Source organism: Syngnathus acus, chromosome 3 (assembly GCF_901709675.1).
Source record: "Syngnathus acus chromosome 3, fSynAcu1.2, whole genome shotgun sequence".
NCBI lineage: Eukaryota > Metazoa > Chordata > Actinopteri > Syngnathiformes > Syngnathidae > Syngnathus > Syngnathus acus.
This window is the reverse complement of record NC_051089.1, coordinates 8,862,658-8,890,574: the sequence shown is the minus strand read 5'-3', so window position 1 is coordinate 8,890,574 and position 27,917 is coordinate 8,862,658. Positions and strand designations below refer to the sequence as shown.

The 27,917-nt window shown below is 45.2% G+C and overlaps 1 protein-coding gene across 1 annotated transcript in view; it reads right to left on the bottom strand.

Annotated features, from left to right (window-relative positions):
- Positions 1–27,539, bottom strand: part of gse1 (Gse1 coiled-coil protein) — a 124,011-nt gene extending 96,472 nt beyond the window's left edge. Inside the window, exon 1 of the mRNA XM_037247877.1 lies at positions 24,685–27,539. Within this exon, the coding sequence (XP_037103772.1) occupies positions 24,685–27,078 (2,394 nt within the window). The 5' untranslated portion in view covers positions 27,079–27,539. The remainder of the gene's footprint in view (positions 1–24,684) is intronic.
- Between the last annotated feature and the right edge of the window lie 378 nt (positions 27,540–27,917).

Below are 27,917 nucleotides of genomic sequence, written 5' to 3'. Positions count from 1 at the left end.
GAGTGAGAAGGCAACACTTAAGCTCCCGATTAAGGCAGAACAAAGCCTGAGGGGCAAGAGTGATGTATGTGTGGAACTAGACCCAGAAAGAGGCATAAATGAAGATGTTTGGAGCAGTGGAAGGGTTTGCAGAAAAAGATTCGAAAATCCATGCAGGAACTCGGAGGGGTACCTGCATGAAACAAGGAGAGAGGAGCCAGGGAGGTGGAGATAAGGAGAAGCAGATTACAAAAAAGGAGGCAGAAACAGTGTGGAAAGGCGCTGCCGGCCCTCACTCATTACAACAATGAGGTAAATAGACAGCTAGCGCCCTCTAATGGTTTGTTTCCACATCAATGTGGCCTCCATCCTGCCCCATCCTGACCAGGGAGTTAATGCCGGAAAACCATTTAAGGAAATCATCAATAAACTGCAAATTAATTAAATGTTTTTTAAAAGGATACGTCCAAGAGTAAATGAGTGGAAAATGTATCATCAATTTATTTACATATCTGCTATTTTAGGGTCACAAACAGAACATATATGACAAGGGCTGAACAACTTCCTCCTGTGTGTGTATCCTAGCAACAAGGCAGATAGTAGCGATGTGGTGAGCAGCTGGCAGAAAGGGACACACAGGCCATGGTGGATTTTTTTTTTTGGGGGGGGTACCGCGTATGTGCGCGCGTGTGTGTTTTGCATTAGGAGAGTTGTGAGGGATTTACATGTCTACGTGCACGCATACATCCCAGACACCCATGCATGCTTAAACACTCATCGGCATGTCAAGCTGCCAATTATGACAGCTAACAAACAGCCACACAACATCACATGACCGTGGCCATCAGGAGGCATAATTAGAAAATAAAACACACACACGCACCAACAAAGACTGTGGCTATTTGACTGTGAGACAAATGACAGGTGTAATGTTGTACATGATATGTGACTCAAATCAGCTTTACTTAGTCAAATGAGTGGAAATGCCACAAATAGGTGTTGATAAAACATGTTTATATCCACTGTGTGCATGATGACAAGGATGTTGATCAAATAAATCATCCAACTGTGGCAGCTCAGAGGTGAGTGGGCATCAGCTTCAAAATCTAACCCAGTGAAAGGACAGCCTGCCTGGCTGCATATTATTCAAATTTAAATAGTGCTTTAGCGTAAGGTCAAGAGCCGCTTACAACAGGTGCTCACAAAGTGAAAACACATCAAGTGCACTATACAAGCAGTGCTGTAATGTAGTGCAGTACATAAACTGATGTTGTTTCTGAGGTTGGCATGACTTGCATATCTCTGCAGATTTAAGTATTACTTGGAGGAAATGTCAATGCAAACCGTATTTGCTGCTTCCTAAGATGCATGGAGGGATGTTTATCATTACCATGGGAAAATAATTTGTTGCTAAGGCAAAAGTGCAACATAGTCAGAAAATGGTCAAACATTCAAAATGTCTGAGGCTTAAAGCCACAAAAATATTAGGTTGGCTTTTGGATCGTCTTCCGTCCACTCTGCTTATTTTGTTTCTCTCCAAGCTGTCCTGCCTGATAAGTGTGATGGTTTTTTAAATGGCGCCAGCTTCTTGCATTTTTATGGGCGCTCTTAAAAAGCGGCGGCTTTCCTTTAAAGGCTCCGCTCACCGACAACTCCCACTTTCACAGTCAGACGAGTGATGAGTTGCAGTGGGAGCCCATGTGACCGTCTGGAAGAATTTCAGAATGCAAAAAGGAAATGAGGAAGAGACTCCAGTAAAGACACAATTCTTCAGATCAGCTCATCACTCGTTTTCTCCTTTGGCAAATTCCACTCACTCTCTCTCCGTCGCTCTCTTTTTTTTTTTTAGCCCACCTGGTGGTGACCCCAGCTGGAACTACTGAGGGTTGTAATGCGTTTAAAGCCACATTAATAGCAACTCAGTACAGCCCTGAGACCACATTAAGAGACTATAATCACACCTCTTCTCCAGCTGTCTCTCACTTATAGCTCTTTCCCTTTCAATGTGGAGAATGTCATGTCTTTAGTAATTGTACGTAAATGCTTGGAGGTCTTGTTAATAAATCAAAATGCCAAAGAAATTATATAACAGCGCTTGTTAACCTAGAAAATTTAAGAAGCATCAGCAACGATACAGAAAGGGACTGGGAAACTAAACAAAACAAAGAGTAGTCTGCTTCTCTCGTGCCTATTCTTTTATTACATCATGTTGAGGCTAATATCGTGACCAAAAGAAAACCCCAAAAAAGCGCTGTTAATCATTTATTGCTAGCTGAATTGAGCTCTCCTGAGTGAAGCAGAGGTTTATAATGGCAGTCTGCACGTCGGAGGTCACCGCTGTCAAGTTTTGTGAGACTTTAGAGGCACATTCTAGATGAAATTCTTTGCTCCAATTAGCACTACCACAGGGGAAATCAACGACAGGGGCTCTGCTGTAACTTAAGTGTGAACGTCGTTCTGTCTCAGCATAGTCACAGCCATTTGCCTAATAAACACTCATATAAAATAATAAGCCTCATCTTGAGGGAACTAAAATGAGCTGTATTCTTGACTCCCTGGGGTAACAAGTCAGAGTGGGCATCAGTGCATGAGTGAGAAGTGCAGATAGATTGTGTGTGTGCAAGTATGTGTGTGTGAAAGAGAGACTGTGTGTGTGCAGCCAGAAATGGGCCAAACCTCACCGCTGACTTGGCCAGGGCCTCTGGAGCCAGAAAGAAAGCCTCACTAACCGCAAACCTCTCTTTTCACTGTCTCTCTCTTTCTCTCTCACACACACACACACACACACACGCACGCACGCACGCACGCACGCACGCACACAGACACACACACCCTTGTGAGTGTCTCGCTGTGTGAAGACGTCATTTCAGAACATGTGTTTCTGACCATGGGGGGGGGGGGGGGGGGGGGGGGGGTATGGGAAGGAGGGAGCTGTGCAGGGAAGAAAAAGGTTGCCAACAGCTGGGACAAAGTGAGGGGACAAAGAAATGTGTGCATTCTGAAAAAAGCAAAGGAAGGTGCAATCTAATGTACTTCACTTCCTGTCACGAGAGTACATTATGTGTCCCACAAGGCGCTGGAATAGGTGGTTGACAACAGCGGGACTGCAGAGGCATGAAAATGAATAAGGATGGGGAATCTGCCAAAAGGGGGACCCTGGGAGTGCTCATCTGTAGTCCGTGAATATTTCACATTGACACTACACAGCGCTACACATCAGAAGGTCATTGTCCGGTTATTGCATTGCAAAGCGCTGTGTCGTGACACACCCACGGCAACAACACAAACAAAAACACGGAGGAAAATGCAGAAGCAACAGAATTAAGAAGGAAAAATAAAGGTGGGGGAAAAGAAGGTGTCTAACCTCAAGCGGGTCAGTCTGTCGCCTTAAAACACCTCTGCCTCACAGCCCGTTTACACACAGACATAATCACGCAAACACACACCTCTGTCTGTGTCAACACACGCCTGAGGGGAGGTGGGCGGAGGCTTTCGATGGCATGTTTGTTTTCTTAGGGTTGATGCAAAGCTACGTGCGCGTGTGTGTGTGTGTGTGTGTGTGTGTGTGTGTGTGTGTGTGTGTGTGTGTGTGTGTGTGTGTGTGTGTGTGTGTGTGTGTGTGTGTGTGTGTGTGTGTGTGTGTGTGTGTGTGTGTGTGCGCGAGCATGTGTGCGTGTGAACGTGTGTGCGTGTATGAGCACAGGCAGAGACAAAAGGAGCATATGGCAGCAGCAGCCGAGGCTGTAAATTAAACATGGAGGAAGATTAGATAATGACTGTGTGCTCTGAGACAGGGGCGGTGCAGACCACAGTGCAGCTCGAGCATAAGAAGAGGGCAGGGTTGTTTGGAGGTTTTGGTAAGCACACGTTAAACACAATCAACAAAGATGTGACAAATATACAATGGTACTTTGATTTAAGTCACAGTAGTTGTGTAACTCTTCTTCGTTTGTGTCTGCATTGTATTTTTTTATTATTCATATTATTTTCTATTATTATTTTTATATAATAAGTAACATACATTTTTGCTGTATTTTATGGGCAGGAGATTGAGACAGGAGTGTTCTGAATTACGGTTAGAGAATGAATTACACTATATCTCAATCTATATCTCACAAATATCTTAAGGGCACTACAGTATTTGGTCTTGACATATGAATAAAAAGTTGAACTCACGCATGATCCTGTCATGTACACATAATAATCACACTAGAACATACGGTTCCGCAACTACATGCGTAGCTTGCTTATTCTCACCCAGCTGTCAAAATGACTCGGCACTCTTTCTGACTTTGACCAAGTAGAGGAGAGATGTGTGTATGGGGGTACTATATAAAACGCTTGTGGGTAATCTGTCACTGTCTCATTATTGAACCACGTTAAAGCAGGGAGGGAGGCTTAAGGAGGTGGGGATAATGCAATGCTATTGAAACAAAGGGGAAGACAACGATAGAGGACAGCCAGGTTATCCTAATTCAATCAAGCGAATCTTTGGAGAGCAGACGAAATTGGTTTGTACTAAATGAGGAGAAATGATTTCACCCCATGACAAAAGCAATAGCTTCAGCAGGAGAATGTGTATCATTGTCAACACTTCACATAATTGAATTGAAATAATTATACAGAATGCATTGTGCGATGTAAAAGGCAATGGTGTCTAATAGATTAGTTGCTTTCCTTTCATGGAGCAAATAGTGGTTTGATGAGTAACAAACAGAAATACAGTTCCACAGTTTGTTGTCATTAGAAATGCTCATAGCACTTCTTTAAGAGCCATAAACATTCCTGCATCACGAGCTCCTATTTCTATTTTGTGAAACGTATGTTAGGTGTAATTCCACTCTTGACCAGTAGATGGTGTAAGACCAAGCAATCTGAGACAGTAAATGGAAAAAATGGGATTTGTTTACTGTAAACATATTGTTATCCTGTTTGTACAATCTTTTTGTGTTATCCATTAGACTTGCTCGATATGTGTTTAAAAGTATGACTTTAAAAATACAACAAATACTATTAAAACAACATGCGTAGGGAGTATTCAAACAGGCTATTTCTATATCTGAGGATCGCTGTGATTTAATGTTTCATGAATTTATTGTATATTATAGAGTTCCCGATTAAAGCTTCGTTATGCCTCATGGGGGCACCCATAATCACACACACAGCAGGTAAAGGTGATCTACCGACGCCATAATCAGGGAACGCTGTTGTTGTGATCGTCACATTGCAGCTCTGATTACAGAACCTGCTATTTAGTTTCCACGCCAGGAGCATGCCCATGAGAACAACGCCGCTACAATAACGTACACGAGCTCACACATACCCGCACATATTCGTGGAAGCGCAGTGCTTACAGAGACAGAACAGGAGTGCTGGAAGCCAAATGATGCACAGGGCCCTGGTGTGTAAGTTTAGTAGGCTGAAGTAGCCCAACATACACCACTTTCCCCCGCTCACCGTCTGTTTTTTTAAAAGACAAAAGCGTGGCCTCAGCTCATTAGCGGCAAAGGAGGAGACAAAAAACGCAATTTATTTCACCAGCACGGGCCTCGCCATTCGTACACACATTTTAATTTGATTACCATGCTAATGCAAACATACCTTAGCCGACCAAGGGCAGCGGAGAACTAATTGTGCTCCCGCCGCTTGTGATTTGTGACAAAAAGCGTGTTGTTGTGTTGTTTACACCAGCCCTCCAGCGATCCACTCCGGCGCTGTGTGTAAACTACACTGTGCCTTTTTACTGCTTGACAGTGGCATTACAGAGCTTCCTGCCTGCCTGCCACCAGGGATTAGCTCAATGCACAATTCTCCACTCAATTTCACCACTGCACATGCTATATAAGTGGATCTTTGTGTGTGTGTGTGTGTGTGTGTGTATATGCATGTTTGCGTATACTGTATACACAAAGGGGTGATGTTTAATCATAGCCTTCGCTCAGCATAAATAAAGACCAATTACTGTGCTTCCCAATGGACTCTTCACTATTAGTACACTAAAGACCCCAAAGACTGCTGGCCCATAGCTGATATCGCCAGTCAGCTTGCTGAATGATGATGAAGTGCAACAAAGGCTACAGAAATGAGGACAACTGTACATGAAACTACATTAACACGGCCATATGTGCAGAAACACAAATCAAAAGAAGTAATAGTAATAATTGCATCCCACGGGTACACGTTGGAATTTTGAGTTATTATGATATAAAGAACATGGATTGCAGTTTGCTTTGGAACATGCTCACATTTTTCTGTACATTTTGTATGCCATGGGAAAAAATGAATCATTCCAAGATCCATCAATAATCAAAGTCAAATAGTTTCCACGTATTTCAAGCCTTTGAGGGATCCTCAAATATGCTACATGTATTAAGACACAAAATAATAAGAAAGTGGTCCCCGCTTTGCAGCTCTAAGAGCCTCCACTTTGCAAAGTCAAAGGTCTGTTGTAGTTCATCCCAAAGCTAATCCACCCATTTTCTGCAGCCCTTGCTTGACCTCATTACAGCTGTGCCAAAGCCGCAGCCAATCCCAGCTGTGTTCAAACGAATAGTGGATAAAACCCCGGACTGGTCGCCAGTCAATCATATGGCCAAGGGAGGGAGACGATCATTCACACTCACATTTATTGATCACATTCACATTTTGTAGTGTGTGTCAAAGACAGCAGGAGCTCACAGTTGTCCACATGCACGCACACACACACACAAACACATTCACACACGTACTGTATATAAATCGAGTGGACCCACGCTGGCAGCCACTCATCACCCAGAAAAGCCAACCTAATTTGGAGGACAGGCTCCTCTCCGCCTGCTGGGGAGGCAGCAGGGATTATGAGCCTTTATACACTCTAATCTAGTTTAGGCATGCTGGGAGGATGTGTGTCTGCACACACATCCATGTGCATGGATGAGTGCATGTATGTATGTTTGTGAACAGCAGGGAGACACACAAAAAAATCAAAGGTTGCCACAGACATAAATAGAAAGTATAATCTCATGTGAGATTATGCAATTGTATATACAGTATGTGTGCCTAACAGTTCACTCTGTGTGAGCAGAGATAGGAAGGCTCTCAAACCGGCTCAAAATGTGGCTTAGCCTCTTGTCCTATGGCGGCAGCCGCTAACGACGACAAAGGACTTCACACACATACGGGAGTACACTCAACTGTCATGTGTGTCCTCTAAAACCTGTATCTCGCAGCGCGGCAATGGTTAGCGAGGGTTTGCAAACGGCCTTGATATTGATTTTTCATCAGGGTTCACTCAAGGTCTCAAATGGGGAGAAAGATGTTTGCCAGCACTTTTAATAGTCTAACAGTATTTCTTGTCGCAAAGACATTTGAACATGACAGGGAAAAACGTTTGCAACTGTTTGCAACCTTTCAGGAACTCTGACGAAATGACAACATTCGCTTCGTGAGCAAACTCTCGTGGCTTAGTGAGATAACGATTGTGATGGGATTGTGTGCTATCTAGCTTGGAGAGCTGCACTCAGAACACATAGAAAAAGGGCAATCTAAACATGTGTTTCCATTGTGTATAAAATGCATTGAATCGTATGCTTTGTTAGTTTGGTCAAAAAAGCCAACACGTTAGGCCTTTGCGACTATGTGTGTGCACGCCCACAGGCAAGTGCGAGTACGAGGGCTGATTGGCCAAGAAACGCGGACGCATTCCAAAACACAGGAGACACGTCTCAAGGCCAAACCAAAGCCGGGACCACACTGGGAATCACAGAGGAAGAGTTTAGACAGCGTGAGGGAGCGAGCGGACCACAGACGCTGCAAGCCTACAGTGTGTACGGGCTCTGGCTTGACTAATTACAGACTCGCCTGCTGTGTGGAGCCGAGAGTCTACCACAACACAAGCCCCGGTGATGACACTAAACACCGCGCGCGAACACACAAATGCACACACTCCTAAACACACGTAAGGGCAATTACTGTACAAAGCAGTTTCACAGCTGCTCTGTATCCCAATTCCTCAAAACCACACACATACACACACATACTCACATACACGTACATTTTCCAGCAATACACAATGTCTTCCACTGTTACACCATTCTCTCTCACACACACGCCAAACTTATTCCCTTCCGAGGGTCCCTGAGTCACCATTTTTGTAATTGATCTCCATTCATCTGGATCTTAGCTCTCCCCTGAGTGGACCACTAGCCCCATCTGGTGGCCATGTTCTTCACTACATATTTCTCATATGTACATGTGCATTCGCACCATTTGGTTTACTATTGGGGGATATGAGGGTTACCTTGACAGCTGGACTGAATACGAAAAATGCTTAGTTAGGTAGCTTTGTGACAGGTGGCTGTGTATGACACAGTGAATAGTTATTTATTATTTGAATTGATTTTTTAATTGATGAATAATTCATAGAATGAGCAGAATAAGCAGCAGCATTGTGTAGCAACCATATAAGAATAATACATATTATAAATGGGGACGTCACTTGATGCAACTGTTCATTAAAAAGTAAATACAATATGCGATGTGAACAAACGGCAGAAAAAGTAGGCGGCAACATTCCTAAGATGTTTTTTTTCTGGCTAGTCGTATAACGAATGTTGAGTCAAATTTAACATTCAGTCCCGAACTCGTGTTGTGTTCGATCTGGTTAGGGGCACAAGATTATTATTGGATGCGAATGTTTAATTGTTCTGTGAATAGAGAAAAATCTTGCGATATTGGTAACAATGACTTGTATGTATATAAAGTTTGTTTAATGTTGCTCAATGTGTGCAATGTATGTTGAGTAACCTGAAACCTTCATTGCAATACGGGCTACGATTGTGAATAAAACAAACAACACAATAATAACGATTACCGTATTTTCCGCACTATAAGGCGCACCGGATTATAAGGCGCACCTTCAATGAATGGCCCATTTTAAAACTTTGTCCATATATAAGGCGCACCGGATTATAAGACGCACCTTCAATGAATGGCCCATTTTAAAACTTTGTCCATATATAAGATATATACATTTGGCCCGCGGGCCGGACTTTGGACACGCCTGCTGTAGTGGCTCAATATTGGTCCATATATAAGGCGCACCTGATTATAAGGCGCACTGTCGGCTTTTGAGAAAATTGAAGGTTTTTAGGTGCGCCTTATAGTGCGGAAAATACGGTACTTTGAAGTAGTTTGTACATTCATTCAATGTAGTGAGTTTTTGAAAAAAAATTCCCACGTTGTACCAAATGGCTAACACATTCTTTCATTTATAGGGCAAGATTGCTTCAATTATGGCATTATAAATAGACAAATAAAACAAATATATTTGTAAAGGAAACATGTCCAGGGGTAGAAATCTGAAGTCTTTCCAAGCTCCCGTCACTTGGATTTAAGTGAGTAACAAACAGCAGACATCAGTGGTCTTGATCTGTGGCGTCAGCCACAAGTTCCCAATTCCTGGTCTGTCTGTTGAACAGGAAGTGCAGCATAAATTACACACACGGGCAAAGAGACGCTGATGGAGCGACAGGGAAGAAAAGAGAATCCAAGTGACCAAAACCGCAAGCGCTGAGGACAAAAACACTTTAACTCAACCATTCCTCTCATGAATTACGATCATATTAAACATGGGTGGTTGAACTCCCTATATGCTACGCTGCAGTGTCCGGAGTAGAGTATAGATAGATAATATAGTATTTACCCAGTGTGTCAAAACATTTTTCTCCAAGGATCGCAGAAATACACAAAGAAATTCAAGGGTTGGCACATCAGAAAGAGCAGCATTTTCACAGTAGCTGCAGTATGACAAAAACTGTTTCATTACTTTTAATTCTGTGTAATTATGCTACTACTGTTAAAACAGCTTTGTCAGAGCTTTTTGTTAAAGGCGGTAAGGAGGCTTTGGGCTGTTTCAGGATTTCGGGGGAGCCCGTGGCCTTGTAAAAGATTATCACCTGTACTTAGCAACAGGCAAATCACTTCTTGACTTTCAAGACCAAAACAAGAGCAAATTGTAGTAAGCTGAAAATCTTTAGTTTGAGGGTTTTACAATCAGAGGTGTGATATCTTTCACAAACTGGGCAAGGAGCTGAAAGCTGAGCAAACAATCATGACTGATACTAATTTCATTTGAAACAGAAATGCATATCGTCATCCAAGCGTCATTAAAACAAATGTAGTTACTACTTTCATTGGGAATATTTTCAGTTTGCTTTTTGAAAAAAAAAAAACCAAATTATTATCATTATTATTATTAAAAGTTGCAATAGGTGTCACACCTCTGCTATATTACTATATAATGCAACATTTTTAGTACATGCCGCGTGTCACTAAAAATGCACAACGGGGCCGCAAATGGCCCCTTAGCTGCAGTTTGAACAACCTGGGTACACACTGTACTGTATGTATCGTATCTAAAAGGCAGGTACAAGTTGGTACAAAAGCTTACAAGGAAATTGACTGCAGCAGTACGACACATGAGGACACTCACAAGTGACCCTTGACCTTGTTCAGATAGATGGGAGGGAGAAAATGGGGAGGAAAGAGGAAAAGAGCAGATCAAGGAATGAGTAGGTCCCTCTTGACAACAGTCTGTACTGTGTGTGCACGTCCTTGTGTGTATGTTTGTGTGCGCTCTGGCAGACAGACTCGGCATTAAAATTATTGGTGCCGCCAGCGTGCCGCGGCCCCCGCTGAAAAACGGGGGAGGGAGGTGAGTGGGGAAGGCAGGGAGGGGGAGAGGGGGCTGTGTGGAGTCACCAAGTGCTAATCGGATACATGTGTGTGTGTGTGGCCAGCGCTGCTCTGAACAGCTGTTCCCATTCTGAGGAGATGGTCGTCTCGCTCACACGCACACATTTTTATTTTCGTTTTCTGTTGGTGGGGGAGTGCAGATGGGGGTGGGGGGGGGGAGCTGGAATGGGAGTGGGAGCAAAGATAGAGATAGTGATGGCGCAAAGATAAATGGGCGAGGTGTGGAAGTGCCCTTTCCTCCATTCATCAGGTGAAACAACAGGAAGCATGTGAAAGCAAAGGGAGGAAGAGCTGCTATTTATTTTATCCACCAAAGGAAGGAAGGAAGGAAGGAAGGAAGAGACCCTCTTTTTAGAGCACAAGCACACACTTTGGGCCAATGCTGTTAAGCTGCAATCATTACTGTACGGGGGAAGGTTTCTTAGTGTGTATGTGTGTGCGTGTTCCGAGGCAGAGAACTGTGATAGGCCTCAAGGGAGTGCGGCGGCGTCTCTTTGTAGTGGGCAGGGAAGTAGAAGAATGTCAGGAATCTCATCTGGAGGATGATGAAGGGTCTGTCTGCTCTACGAAAACCTTTCTTCCACACTATTGTTTTAGCTCCCACTGAGTCATGGTCGTCGTCCACACAAGAGAACGCAAAACGAAAATCCAGCAGCTGGAACGGGCGTTATAGGGATTTGGGATAGGAACGTTCATTGACCGTATAGGAGAAAACTTTGATGTCTGTGGGGGGGTTTTCCCAACAATTTGGTTATCAGTGATGTTTTTTACTGGAATTTTGTCTCAGTTTTCCCAGCCATGTTTCTCAGCCATTCGTTTCCAAGAATCACAAGCCTCCAAAAAGCATTACATGCACAATTCTAATAACGGTTTTCTTGTTGAGCGAGTGTCACCCTGCATGTTCAGCAGAAGCCATGATTGTTCATGATTGTTTATTGCGTGTTAATGTTCAATAAGCCACAATGGGACAAACAAAGTGGGAGCGCTTTGATAAAGAACACAAGAAACACCATGAAGTTCAACAGAGAACTTGTATCAAAGTACAAAAATATCATTAATCAATTTTATTAATCCTTCACATTTACTACACATTGTTTTTTTTTGTATGTTGAACTAGAAATTTTCTCTGCATATTGTTGATATTTCTGGATGTGTAATTGGATCTACATTACTTCCAGTGGGAAATATTGCTTCAGGGTTCTTAACTCTTTGAAACTGGTTAGTTACAAAAGGTTCAACAATATTTCTGGGCCTGTAGAGAACATATTAATTGAGCAACAACAAAAATAAATCTACCGTGGTGTTGTTTCCTACATTTATTGACCTCGATTGACTTGTCACTATACATTGCTGCTATAGATACATATACGTTATTTTCAGCAACACTGCCACAATACTATAGCACTGTTTATTATGTCTCTCTGCGGCTCACAAGCCGAAGAGAAGTGAATGTGTGTATGTCTGTGCGCATGTACATCTCTGCCCAGAAACACAGCAGAAGCAGAAAAACACACACACACTCAAAGCACAAAAGTCAAGTCATAGTGGCACCTGGTGGAGCTGCAAGTAAAGCAGCAGTGATGATGTGAATCCTGTTTAGCATACATCGCTTGCGGAGAGAAACAATGGGTGAGTCAAGAAAGCAGAAACACATAATCCATTAAAAAGTAAGCAAGGGGAAAACATGTGCACTGACACACATTGTGTAGATGAAAAGATCTGAAGATAAGAGGAGAAATGGAGGGAGATAAGGGATATTTATGTGCAGACTTAACAACAGATGTTCAGTGCTGTTTTCTCAGAATAGTCATCATCCTCTTTATTGTAACAATGTACTAACAGGCATGTTAAGGAAACCTGTCCTCTGCATTTAACACATCACAGAAATAAGGAAGTTTTCAGTGCCTTGCTCAAGAGTAGCATTGCTGTTGCTATGAACTGGGTTTATCACAGTGACCTCCACATCGAATTGCGTTGGCAGACTTTTAGGAGCACCCCTAAGCTATAGATGACATCTAACCCAGAATCGCAAAGCAGTCAGAAGCTTGAAAAAGTTGTTTCCAGAAAAGAAAACTATAACAATTATGAATGAGGAAAGTGTAAATGTGTGCACAATAGTAATAGGGGGGGTTGGGGGTCAGGAGGGCATCTGAGTTTTGGCTCTGAAACCAGAGCATACTGCGGGGTCAAAGGGCACGTGCCAGTAAAAACTTAGCAGTGCACAAGCTGACAATGTTGCCAAGAGGGGCTGCAAGTCAGAAAAACACAACTCACTCAGCAGAACAAATCCAAGCATGCTGTTCTGGGGAATAAATAAGGAAGTGAAAAAAAAAAAAAAAACTTTGACCATGTCTAGTAGTGCGTAATACTACTAACCACTTATCAGCCATCTGCACCAGCTAACAGGTCCGTACAGGTGTTAAGTCTGGAAATGCTAGCCTTGATACACCCCGGAAGAGTGAGCTCAAGTCTTCCATCAACACACCGATGAGAAAACTGGACTGGATCACTATCAGTCATGTGTTGTGTTTATTAAGCATGTAGCTGTCATTTTACTCTCTATTAAGCATTTTACACTTGAGGGAACTCAAAACACAAATGATATCATGGTAAGTAAACAGAAAGTCCTCACATAAACTGCCACACACCGAGCAATGCAACCGAATGCAACTAAGGTAGACAAAAAAAAAAAAGAAATACATTTGGAAACCTTGTGGCCGCCCGCGTTCGATAGATCGGGTAACCAAAAAGAAGTGTGGCTACATTAGGCGACTGTTTGATCCCCAATCAATTCCCAAAGCAGGTTCAAGGCTATATTAACACTTGATAGTCGAATTCCCCCAAGTATATAATGTTGAAAAAGCAGAAACTTTGATATCCTTACATCTGAATCAAGGCTCACTCAAAAAAAAAAGATAGCTGACAAACTTGGTTACAGGTACTCGACCAGATGTGACCAGTGTAAAGTGACCTTACATAATCAGAGTATTGTGACTAATATAAAGGAGGGCATGGAGCTGAACCTGCTGTCACTTTGATATGAGGTATTTAACCAGGGCCAGGTTACACAGGAAGAACTGTATCGGCACACAAACCTGGCAGGATTAAGGAAAAGGGGGGGGGGGGGAAAGATCCCTGTGGGGGGTACGGTGACGTTACACCACAGAGCGTATCACGGTGGGGTGGAAAAGGTGGGAGGCAAAAGGGAAAAAAGGGGGGCCCGAGAAAGAAAAACAGGTCCCACTGAGCTACCGTGCAGGCGCCAGCAAAGACAGCACGGGTGGAAGGGCGGAGGGGAGTGGTATTGGGGGGGAGGGAGGTGGACTACCCTGGTGAAACTCTCAACAGATGCGTGAAGCCCTTGTCAGCATTCCTGCTAGGTAACGCAAGGTCAGGAGCAAGCAGGAAGACAATATGAGGACTATTTGGGCTCCCTGAGCGCCAGATGTGTTTTAATAAGACGGCTGCCCTCCGAGCTAATAAGGTCAGCCTCTGGCTCCAGCCAGACGAGCAAACAAGTAGACTCTTGGCAGGAATTCAGCTCCAGCTTGGCACAGCCTCCCTTTCTGTTTCCTGCCTTGCTCGCTCGCTCACTCACTCGCTCGCTTTCTCTGACTCTTACAAGCTGGGGAGACTGAGGGAGGCCAACTCATGGCTCTATGTGTGTGTGCGTGTGTGTGTGTGTGTGTGTGTGTGTGTGTGTGTGTGTGTGTGTGTGTGTGTGTGTGATTCCGACACACACAGACACACACACACACCCCTTTTATTAGACACTTCCTTTTTTTCTGCAAGAAGAGGGGGACTGCTTCGTAAAACACGGAGCCTTTGACAACATCTGTGCCTGGATTGTGCACTTTCTTGCATACGCATAGACACGCACATGCAAGTGCACACACATGAAGGGGGGTGAGCTACGACACTGTTTTCCATGAGAGCAAAAAAGCTGATAATAAATGTGTTTCAAAAAAAGAACCCCCCCAAAAAAAACAGAACCAATAAATCGTTCTCCTCTAGAGAGGAAACAAAAAAGGCAGCTCCGGCGCCAGTGAGATTGGCTCGCACCGCACTGGAACAGAGACGAAAAGAGGCAAAGAATGAAGGGGAGGGGGAAGATTTAAAGTTGACAATGAGAGAACTAATTAAGAACCAGGCAAAGTTAGGAAAGTCAAAAAGCAAAGCCCGGGAGAGCGTCTGTTTACACAAGCCAAAACAGAAGAGTTGATATCGTAAAAACAACATCTCGTTCTTATTTTGAATAGTTGCAGATGCAAAATGCATAACCATTGTTCTCACCAAGGTAGCGTGGGGGAAAAGCTGATGTCATCATCTGCCTCACACGACACTCTCCCATCAAACAGAGCCTAATGGTGCTTGCACTTCTCAAATATTTACCTCAAGCTTGGGCCACAGAATCATACACACACGAGAGCCCCATCATAAACACGCACACGGCTCGCACCTATGTCTCTTATTCACCTACCTGCCAGCAAGTACCGAAATATGTGGGAGAAATAAGGGGAAAAGCGACCTTCCTCTTCTAATGCTGGCAGACAGAGGCTCAATGTAATTTGAGACAACCTCATCACAGAGAGCCCGAGGTCACAAGGTCAGCAGGCCTGATCACAGTCATGTACGTGCACAGAGATGACCTCCTCATGTTGCTCACTCACACACACGCACGCACGCACGCACGCACGCACGCACGCACGCACGCACGCACGCACGCACGCACGCACGCACGCACGCACGCACGCACGCACGCACGCACGCACGCACGCACGCACGCACGCACGCACGCACGCACGCACGCACGCACGCACGCACGCACGCACGCACACACACACACACACACACACACACACACACACACACACACACACACACACACACACACACACACACACACACACACACACACACACACACACACACACACACACACACACACATACATACATACATACATACATACATACACACACACACACAGTTTCAGAAGATGCACGGGTGGACGTACGGCGGCTTCTAAAGCAATGCTGTCAGTCGGGTTTTACAGGCTATCATGGAGATCCAACAGGAACGCAGCTGAGTAATCTCAGCGGTAAGCACTTGCCAGCCCAGCAACACCCCGTAAAAACAAGTCGATGTCTACAAACTGCCGAAAGGTGTGAGCAGGGGGAGTCATGTTTGATCTGATCGATATAAATGCTCCACAACACTCTTGTACATAAATCGTGCTGTGCAGCGAGGGCGAGGCCAAAACCTGCTACACTGGGGGAGAAGAAAAAAAAACGCTGTGTTGAACCTACCCAATTTTATTTCATCAAGTGTTTGCAGCAAAATTCACATAAACCAGGCAAAGTTCACAGCTGACTACACACTCCACAAGTAATAAAATGATAATGGAATACAGAAACGGACGGGATATTTGTTTTGCTGCAGGTGAATGATTTGAGTTTGGCTTTAATTTCATGGAGAGGAGACGGGCTCAAAAAGATATTGACTATCATATTTGAAAATAAGTTAGACCAAGCATCTAATTTAGGGGTTGAACCTGTTTTTGTTAGATGCAGAAATAAAATTCCCTAACTGGCTATCATTCCGTTTTTGTAGTAGGTCAGTTGGGCTAAGTCGGTGGATCACCTTTTGGAGACTCAGGCCTTTTTTAACTTTGATCGGAATAAGAGAAAATTGAGCAATTTTCTCTTATTCACGCCAATGGTCAGCATGTGTGTACCTCACTTACTCGTCCTCACTTACTGAGCATACTCGTCTAGGCAATAAGTGATCACAGTCTGACCTTGACAGATGAATTCATCAGCGGGCTGCTAAGTTACCCAACCTATGACCCCTCACTTCCTGCTCCAGGAGCTTCAGGCGGATATGAATTCTCTTCACCTGTCTCCTCTGTGTTCTGTTTGATGAGACACTCGTGCGCGTTTGAAGTGGCTTTCAAAAAGATATGCGAGAGGCCACAGAGGCCATGTCATACAAGAGAGGTCTCCTTTAACATCACGGGAATAATACATGTTGATTGGGGTCGCAATTTCAATGACTGCATTAATGAGAGGACTAGCTGCAGTTACTATAGCAACTTGCACAAAGGATTAATGTAGTAGTTTAGCACAAAACACACTTTTCATGTGTTACACTGGTACTGCTACATACTCAAAAACGCCTCCTACAGGTAACAATTGACAACAGAATACAGACACACGCGGCTTTTTGTTCCATTCTGTTCCCAACAATATTCAATGATGCCGAACTTAGTAAAGTGCACTTAAAAGCCTAACCAGAAAAATAAAAACGCATTAGAAAAGGTGGAACATAAAAACACTTTAAATGTTGCCCAAAAAATAATAATTGCTAAATTGTGGTGATCCTGTTTAGGAAAACACAGGACTGGACTACAAAGTACAGGAGGACATTTTACAAAATGAAAAATAGGTAGTTGTGAGTCAGAGATCGTGACTTGAGTCATTGTGAATTGACTGGAATCGACTCAAGTCACCGATTTGATGACTTGCGACTCAGCTTGGCATAAAGAAAAACCTAGAGACTTGATTGGGACTCGGGTGCTAGTGACTCGGGACTAGAATTTGGACATGGACACAATTTGATCATGGAAAAACAGATTCCTGAAAAGTTTTGTCCGATTACGTTTGACTTTAGCAGTTTTGTTGTTATGGTAATGTCGTGACGTGAACTAATTTGAAAGAAAAGTTGTAGAGATCAATAAGCGGTCAGAAAAAAAAAAAGAGTAAAGTGAGCATTTGAAACGACACGTTTGTGATTATTCTGCTTTGCAAAGTGTTACATTATGGCGCCTCCACCAGACTGACCACGTCATCACTCTTATATGCCCCCTTATGAGATGTGAGAGCAGCAGCAGGGATGCTGCAGACACAAGCATGTGTGTGCGTGCATGCGTGCACGTGCGCGTACCTGAGTGTGTATGCAATCCCAAGCAAGCATGTGTGTGAAACAGATGGGAGGAAAAAGAAATAAGAGAGGGGTAAAAGGAGAATAGCGACAGCAAGTCTGCCATTGCCTGTGTGGATGTGTGTGTGTTGACTAGGGGGGTTGGAGGGGGCTACAAGAGGGAGTAGTGTGGTTAGGCATCCAGAGTCACTGAACATTTTTCTGGCAGGCACTCGCTATGCTCCTGGCCGCTTGCCCGGCTCTGAAGCAAACTTAAACAAACTCCTGTTGCAGCCATCTGCTGGGCCCGCGGGATAAATCACAGCACTGCTCCACTCTGTAGCGCTCAGCCACACCACTATCAAGTTACCGTGTTAGCGGCCGCACACACACACACTTTCACACGAACGCACGGGCAGACGCACTCACACCAAACTACGCGTCAGCCTGGAGCCAGGGCCTGCCATGGGGCTCACACCACCAGGAGAGGCCAGCAACATGTGGCCCCACTAATACCACAGGGAGAGATGAAGCGGAAGGGGGGAGGGAGGCAGGGAGGGAGGGAGGGAGGGAGGGAGGGAGGGAGGGAGGGAGGGAGAGGGGGGAGAGGCAAAAGGGGACAAAAGATTGGATGAGGAGGCGAAAAAAAAAAGAGCTGGTGGGGGGGAAAGTGCGAGAAGCGAGTGAGGAGAATCCCTCCGACAGCAGCCGTGATGCGCCAAGAGCTATTTTTATGACGCCCTGTGGAAGAGAAGAGTAACAAAAAAACATATTGAAGCCTCCTGCCTGTGCTTCCCAAACAACTTGAGCTTTTATAATTGATGTCAATTAGGGAGGGAAACTTTGATTTTTCTTGCTATATCATGTTTACACTGACCTGTCAACAATCTACCGCTGATCCTGCCACTATTTATCTGATGCATGTTAAGGTCGACTTGACCCAAGACCATGTGAAATCACGTCCTCCTATACAAGCTGCATTACAGCGGCCTTGAACGAAAAACCAAAATCGTTTACTATCATATGCGGCAACTATCTGTCGCGCAGATGGTGACACTGTATTCGTGTAGTTCTGATTCATTGTGCAGTCATGTCAGTGGGAAACATGCACCAATGGAAACAATTCTCATAACAAGAATAATCAGATAATGAAAACCTGCAAGCAAGTACACGCAAACAAATGAAATTTGGTTAACAAGTCTTGAATAATTTGCAGTAATTTGTCCAGAGTTGCTCCGAAACGTGATGGCTTCTTCCACAGTCCCTGCGCAACCTTCTATTTAATTATTTTTTAGATGTATAGTGGCGTAATGCTAACACATAACTGGAAACACCATTGCATGGCGCACAAATAGAATCTTGGTGGCAGCGTTTTAAAGCTTTAGGCAACGGCGGTTTCACACAAACACTGCAGCAACACATGTAGACTGACAATAAAACAGTAATCAGGTTGTTCATTTTTCTTGTTTTTGGGGGGGACAGATTAATGGCATGTCCGTTTATTTCAAGCGGAAAGGTGTGCAGCGGTATGCAAAGCTAAGTGGAGAGCTTTTTGATCACGAGGTTTGAACTCCGAAAGCTGGGCCTACGCTAGGATTTTAAAAGAGCAGTTTTTAATATGCAACCCACACAAACCTAAGAACTGAAATCATCACACAGTCTCAAAGGACAACTTATCGCTTTACGCTGTGTCTTTGGGTATCTATTTAATTCCCTTTGTGCAGGCCCAGTGATTGAAAAAGGCCTTGGGTTTGAAAAATTAAGTAACCCAATTTGAATCGCATGAGATCATTGTCAGAAATTCCCCGAAATACAACTTGGAATCAACCCCGATTCCGTCAAGCGAGACGGCCTAAAATGTCTTAATTTATACAGCGTATGACCGGCTTAAGAAAGACTAAACAGCTTTGTAGCCTTGGGGAAAGCACTTATTTAGCAGTAATTATTTTGCTGTGGACTATTCTGGACTCTGAAAGAGGTCATTGGGTCTGATGAGTGCAGCCTGACCTTGTGTGATGGGTTCTGTCAGGGTAAAATGCACGTACGTGATGTGATGCAAGGCTCCGAGCGTAACGTCATAATCTGGTTTTCCACAGTCGGCTAGCTATCATTTCAAACAAAACAAAACAGATGAGGATTCCTGATGACCTGACATTAGCAAAGGTTATGATATTACTTTATTCCCTGACGGCATTAACATATTAAAACGACAATCACAAGATTGATCATTCAAAATGCTTCAAGGTGAATGAGACATGATTCTGAAAATGCGATAAGCACACAGTGTGCAGACTAAGAACAAAAAAAAAAGTTGTCATGGCCTCTTCTGAAACCGCACACTACATTCTGACATCTAGCTCAGTCCAAAAACTCCCTGCTCTGTCGGTCATACTTCCCAGCTGTCCTGGAGCCTGCTGGAGCAGACTATCAGAGACCAGGTGGTCGGTCTGTACGAGGGGGCGGCGAGGTCATGGCCAGAAGGGATGCTAATGGATGGAGCGCGTCATCCAAGAAAGGAATGACATCTTGAGCCAAAATAATATCCCTGAAGATGACCGCTGCAGATAATTATCTGTCCTCTGATTGGCTGACAGAAAGAAAGTAAACACATCTAACGTCTGGTCGCTTGGAGCCAGTGCGCTGACTGCCAAGTATATTTAGTCCACTACGTGCTATTTGGGACTCCAGCTGACATCTACAGTTATCCTGACAGCAGGGGGACATCTTCTTTCATCCATTTTAAGATGTCACTGGTAAGCATGAATGACAAAAAAGGGACGAGTGATGCAAAAAACTGAACAAAAACATGGAAAACCAGAGGAAGAGTATAGAAAGCTGTGATAACAGCTAGAACATATGTTACATGTTAAAAATAGCAGTGATAGTGGCTACTGTGTGACCACGCACATACACACACGTGCACGCACACAACCGGCCTGACACACTGACAGCTGTGGCACAATCCAGCTGCATTTGCGAGCACAAGAGCAAACACCTGCCAGCGCTGCCGACCACCTGGCAGACGCACGTGTGCACAAACACACTTGCAGCTGTTGTGAATTGAGATGCAGATCAAAGATTATATATTTTGCTTGTGCGAGCGAGCACGCGTGTGTGTGTGTCACGGCAGGTTTGCATACATGTGTACGTGTTGTGGCGAGAACGCAGCTGGAGGAGGACCAAGAGCTGTAGTTTCTTTGCACTCTGTTCTCTGTAATTACGCCAGTTAAAGCTGGTTTACTACTGTAAAATGCAGACTATGCCTTTTAGAGGGAGCGCTGCTTTAAGTTAAAGCATGACCACACCTCCAAATGCACCATGCAGGGCTCCCTATGCAACACTAAATATATCCAAATGAGGAATGCACCAATACCACTTTTTTTAGACAAAGTATGAGTACAAGTTCTTACTGTACATTTGTGTACTCGCCGACACCAAGTTCCGATACCTTAAGGAAAAGACAACCCCAGAATTTTCTTTGTACTAATATGTTCTGTGCAGCCCAATTGGTCAAAACACAGTATTCTGATTATTGTCTAATTTGTGGAATATGAATTAAACAGGCAAAATTCACCTATTTTTATCCATCTCAGGGGGCGGCCATTTTGCCATTTGCTGTCAACAATGTGCGCTAATTCTTGATCCTTGTAGTACTAATGTGAACTTGATATGACGATAACAATGTCTGGCTTAAATTAATAGCAAACACATTTGAGGTTTTTGTGTGGCCCTTAACAGCTGTTCCACTTTATCACGTGACCCCTTGGGAAAAATAACTATGCTACAGGATCAAAAGGTCAATATTTCCCAGATACAACTGACATCCTGGCCCTAAAGGCTTTGACGTCAAGCCCCTGGACATCAGTTTGATGCCATTGTCTGGCCATGATTTTTAATGCCAGGGGGAAAACACAACAAGCCAAGAGCAGCAGTGTGACATGCTAATTCTTTATTCAGTCTTTGCTCTCAATGGCATTCCTTTCTGTGGCAACAGGAAGTGAGGAAACATCTCAGTTGGACTTCCTTCATTCAATCTCAATGATCTCGCTCGAGTACGTTATCTCTCACGCTTTCCAGGAAGTTGCATTTTCTTTAAATATAGGATGATAAATGTAATTCCACTTCCAACTTAAACATCCATCCATCCATTTTCTGAACCGCTTAGTCCCCACGGGGGTCGCGGGAGTGCTGGAGCCTATCCCAGCCGTCATCGGGCAGTAGGCGGGGGACACCCTGAACCGGTTGCCAGCCAATCGCAGGTCACACAGAGACAAACAACCATTTGCACTCGCACTCACACCTAGGGACAATTTGGAGTCTTCAATCGGCCTACCAAGCATGTTTTTGGGATGAGGGAGGAAACCGGAGTGCCCGGAGAAAACCCACGCGGGCCCGGGGAGAACATGCAAACTCCACACAGGGAGGGCCGGAGGTGGAATCGAACCCGCACCCTCCTAACTGTGAGGCGGACGTGCTACCCAGTGCTCCACCGAGCCCAACTTAAACAGCTTCTCTAATTAAAATAATTGGAATTCTGCAATTTACACTGATTGTTGACTGCTGTTACCTCATCAACAGCAAAACGTTCATTAGTTACTTCATTAGTATGATCATGCAAATTAATAAGTAGAATGAGACGAAAACTACTGAGCGAATTTCCAGAAAACATGAAAGAGGGGTGTGGCCAAGGGTGAAGACAAAACATTTGGCCAAACAGGATAAAATTGTGGATCCGGGAATTTGTCCAACAGCCCACTTCACAATTAAAACAGTGTCACACATGCCTTTCTGCCATGGCACCTGCCACGTGGTATCGGTGTAGTAGTATTGGAGCTTTTTTTTTTTTTTTTATTCAAACTGAATGTGATCTGGACAAATAGACTGCCGGATGCATACAGAAAGTGAGTGATTAAAGAAAAGAAGGAATATAATTAATGACAGTATGATTAATTTCTCTGAATGCAATTTTAAGCCCTTTAATCCCCCCTTGCAGCCCTCAATTTTTCTCTTCTCTTTTACTTCCAATTGTTCACGCTAGCTAATTTGTTTATATCCCATTTCAGCTTCACTTCCTGATCCCATGTGCAATTTTGACTTCCCCCTCATTTTACCGCTCCGCTGTAAATCTCACTTGGCGGTGCTGTGAGAAGGCTGGCATGTTTTTACCCTCGAAACAGGATACCAGACCAGCAGTGACAACACACTCACATACTTCGTGACAGGTTAGGTCTCGGCCATCCATTATATCCTGCTTACATATGCTCTAGAAAGCAAAAGTCATTCAGAGCCGTACATCAAGGTGTGATAGAGCACCCCTGGTTCCATATGGCAATAAAATGTTCACGGGTTCATGACTGGCTCTTTAGACAGCTGATTGAGCTGTATACAGAAGGATGATTTGAGACTACTTTTTAGGAGACAACGAAAGTAGGTCGTGTCAGTGAAAAAGCTTGTAATTTGCTTGTAATTTGTTGCCGTATAGAACCATCGAACCTTGGTTTTAGAAAGAACCACTAAAAATGGATGCCACTAAAAATCCTATGCCAAAGAACCGCATGCTTGAACAACAGTCTTCTGACCCATAACAATTAAAACAAATGAGTAAAAACTAATTTTATTCATTGATTCCAAAAATAAATTGGAAAAACTCCACTAACATTTTTTTGTGGGGGCGGGGGGACATTGGGCAGAAAATATAGATGTAGTGAAGTGAAAATTTTGAATATGAATCTTATTAAATCACATCACACACTACAACAGTCGTTAAAAACCTTGTGTAACAAAACATGATACAAAGAGACAAAGCAAAGCACCTGTCCCCTGCAGCCCTCACAAACACACGCACACATATGCACACACATTCATGCACACACTTCCCAAAAGAGACAATGTCACAGGCCAAAAGGAGCTGTGCCACCTGCAGCTAGCTCCGTCCAAAATGATCACCCGAAACCTTTCCACCCATGACACTTGTCCCACCACACCTCAGTCTCATGGGCAAAAGCCGGTCCCATAATTAGACTCTATATTAAGAGAAGCCCCTATGAGCTCATCTCATAACGTGTGACAACATGACCAGACCAACAACAACAAAAATAAACAAGTGATTACACCACCAGTAGAGTCCAGTTGTGGCTATTTGTTGAAACGTGCTCCCTATCTGTTGGACGGCTCCAAAGAAAGTGCAAAACTGCCGCTATCTTCAGGGACCGATAGCGAATGAGGTGGACAGCTCCCGACAGCTGGCGTGAGCGCGCTTCCATTTTGAGATTGCCGAGTGCGAATGGCATCCACAGATGTTTGTCTTATGTCCTGCGAGGCTGCACATTCGGTAACTGTTTGCATGAGCGAGCGGTTCGCGGGGCCAACTGGCGGGTCTGAAGGCTCCTTGGCGCTTCATTAAAACATCACAAGCCCTTGTACAGCCCCACTGGCTCCCATTTGCATTCTCCACCCTCAGTTTTAAAACAGCAGGACGGGAATTTTACAAGTTTTACGGATGGGAGAGTGACATTAAAACATGGTAAGAATGAGCACCAGAGTGAAATAGGATAGATTTATTATTTTTAAGAACACATTTATTGAATATTGTTTCTTGAGAAGCACATCTGAACTGCTCAAGCAACAATTCCCCTCACCTCATTCAGGACATTATAACATTGCCACTTTTGGCCTCCAGGTGCTTCCTCGACCATTGTTACAACTAAATAGAATATTCATGAGGAGGATTGCACACAAATGGCTGTCATTGGCAGCCTCTCCACAGTATCTTAACATCTATTGTTTTAAAGAGTGATACCATTCTTGGTTGAGGAACTTACTATATAATTACTCGGTTTGGCAACACAAGCACTTTCATGACAGCATGAGTGTGACAGCAATTCAGTTATGCAAGATGTCAACATTATCCCCATGTGAAACCATAAGGTCACACAAGGATAAACGCATTGTGCACACAGTGTGGGAAAATTAGGAAGCATAAAAGCCGAATTCAACAAGACAAGCCGCCTTCATTGCATGATGAAATTGAAATACGCAACAATGACCAACCTGTTGTCCAGGCTGTGGGGAGGTTAATTGCAGTTCTTCTCTCTGGCCATCTGAGGCCCCGTGTCGCGGCCGCTCCCTGTCCTGCTGTGCGCTCCAGCCCACCTGGACCACGGACTTACAATCCATACACGAGCCAACTATCAGCCTCCTCCCATCATCTACCAGGAGGGTGCGAGCGCTGCGTGGCGCATAGAGGAAAACAGGGAGCCGCGCCACAGTGACCGTGCACATCCGCCCTGGCCTGCGCTGCTCCTGCCTGCAGAAGAAGCACACAAAGGCCTCACAGGTGTACTGGCGGGCCCAAGGAGAGCTGGACGGTCCGGAGGTGGATGATGTAGAGGGCGCGGCGGGGCCCGGGCCTTTGCTCTCATGCTGGGCCCACTGACTGTGCAGGTCGTGGTAGCAGAGAGCGCAAACGGACACCAGGCCTGTGGCATCAACTGGCTTGGCTCGAGGAGCAGGTGGGTGCACTGTGAGGAAGGGGAAGAAAGGCTCCTTCTCACCGCAACGTCCAGGAGGATTGACATGAAGCTGGAACTCGCATCCGGGAGACAACTCCGATCCACACAAGTAGCACACCGACACGGAGCTCTCAGAAGAAACGCCCGTACGGGAACGAATAGCTCCAAACCCTTCAATGGCCATGACGGAATGATACCTGACCAGGAAGGAGCTGAGAGAGTTGATGAGGTCCTCGTTGAGACAAAGGTGATAAGCACTCCAGATGTCCTCCAGGATTAAAAGGCACTGAGAGCAGCAGCGCACACGGCCGTTCCTCATCGGCTGGGCATTGGGTGGGCAGGGGAGCATGTTGATGAAAGGAAAAAACATCACCCCGCGAGATTTACCGACGCCGGCCTGCGCGTGCACCACTTTATCGGCGGCGCACTCATTGCCGCACAGAAAACAGGCCTCGCGAGGACCTCTAGTGTCGCACGCCGTTGCCTGAATGATTTTGTCCTGCTGGGACGCGGCGGCTGGGTTGAGCGGGACGACATAAAGGCGTTGAAGCACGGGAACGTCAGCCTGTTGGAAGTTGTGCCATTGCTGCATGAGTGAGGCGTGACAACTGCCGCACACCAGTGTCACACCTGCTGGGCTGATGGGTGATGCACCTGGAGGGGGGCTGTGCAGCCACAGGAAAGGAAAGAAAGGTTCCCCTTGTGCCGTTTCTTGCTTTTGAACGCTGACTTTATAACTTCCACCAGGACTGAGTTCAGTGCCGCAGATAAAGCAAGCACGTCCCTCTGCGTTTGACTCTGCATTGCGGTGCAATTGTGCTACTTTTCTGGTCAAAAGGTCACCACGATGTTTGACGGTTTTACGACCTCGCATGTCCCTGTCTTCATCACTCGTGATGTTAATCTCATCCTCATCCGAGTTGCTGCCTCTCGGAATATCCCGATTACATTTAGAGTTGACGATGGAGGTGGGATGAGGATAGCCGGGTGAGGCGCAGCTGTTGTCGGGTCCTCGCTGGATGTGACACGGATCAGGGTGTCTCGCGTTGGCCTCGCCCAGCCATGACCTGTGGCGGATAATGACCCCGTTGTCCTGCACAGGTGCATTGGGGGGGTGGTTGTCATTGCACCGCTGAGGGACACTCTCCTGAAACTTGGCCAAAGAATATGATGACTGACACACATTATTTATCATTTTAGGTGCGCGTCTCGTAGGCGTCAAGCTTTCCGGTTTGGGTGACCCCTGCGCACCATAGACCCCAACCGTATACCGGGGGAGCGTCCTTGGGGAGTCTGGGCTGTTTCTAACACTGCTTTTCCGGTTCCCATCTCTCTGCGATTTAGCCGCTGCTCTCGGGCACTTGTCTTTACTCACACCGCCCCTGTCCACCACATCCATCTCCTGATCTGACATGTTGTCAGAGAAGGATGAGAAGTCCGACTCCGCGCCCCCGTCGTAGTTGTGGCTACCGGTGCTGATCCTCCGCTCCAGCTCGTAGGAGATATTCCACTCCTGGGGGACCCGGCGAGAGTCGCACTGATAGGGTCGCTTCAGCCAGTACATGCGCTTCTCGATGGGCGTCCCGCTCCTCTCAAAGGAGTTCCACTGCTCCGCGAGGAAGCAGTGACACACAGCGCACACCAGCGCGTGACCCTCCGGGCTCAGCTCGCTCGCACCCGGAGCTGGCTCCTGGGTCTGAAGGAACGGGAAAAAGGGGTAGTGTTCCTTTTGATATGTCACTTGCAATCTCAGCTCCTTCCCTGCCGTGACTCCGCTGCCACATATAAAACAGTGCACTATTCCCCCCAAGCCGTTGCGGTCAGCCCTGGAAGTGTTGACCGGCAAAGGGCTATCCTCGCCGGGCATAGCCGCAGCCATGAGTCGGTGTTTCCGAGAAAAGAGCGCCACTTCCTTGTCACGGGGGGAATGCATTGCGTGGAGAGAAAAAAAAAACCGACACAAGGCTACATGGTATATGTCCTCCTCAAGCTTCCTCGCTTATCTCCAAGTTAAGCAATGCATTTCAGTCCGGTAGATAAGAGTCCATTGAGACTGCAACAGCGTGCAGCAAAAGCAGCAAAGCGATAACTTGTACGTCCCACGGATAAATCCACTTTAGCGAGACAACAATCCACGCATTTTGAAGTTTCTAATCCATATGTTTGTTCACACGGGAGGTCCAGGAGGGACATGACAGCGGAACCGTGCGGGGTTGCGACTCAGCCTCCCCGGCGAACTTTTGCAGCCTTGCCTCCGCTCAGCAAAGTTTGGCTGCAAACTCGCTCACACTGTACTCAGCGCCATCCCAGACCCACGGCACCCGGTATGACACCCCCAAAGGAAACCCCCCGACACACACACACGACCCCCGTCTCTCGGAGAGCCTCCCCCGCATTTATGATTCGGGAGATTGAGCGCAAACACCGGAGCACGCTCCCCAAATGCGTCAACACACGCAGCATGCACGGGACTTCCACTGAACGTGCGTGATTCACTTCGAATGGGAAGTCGCTTTTCCGTGACTTATGTGGATCTTAAGTGGGAGATATTGCTATCATAAAGAAACCTGAGAGAACAGTAAACATGTATTATTATTATCATTAATTATTATTATTAATTATATTATTATTATTAATTTTATTATTATTATTATTAATGACGCGTGCTTTGAGGTTATTCTTTCCCACTTTACGCAGTTTCTCTCCATCATGCAAGTTCGCAGTATAAAGAATGACTTAAGAGACTTAAGGTTACCCCGCAAGTGGCAAGGT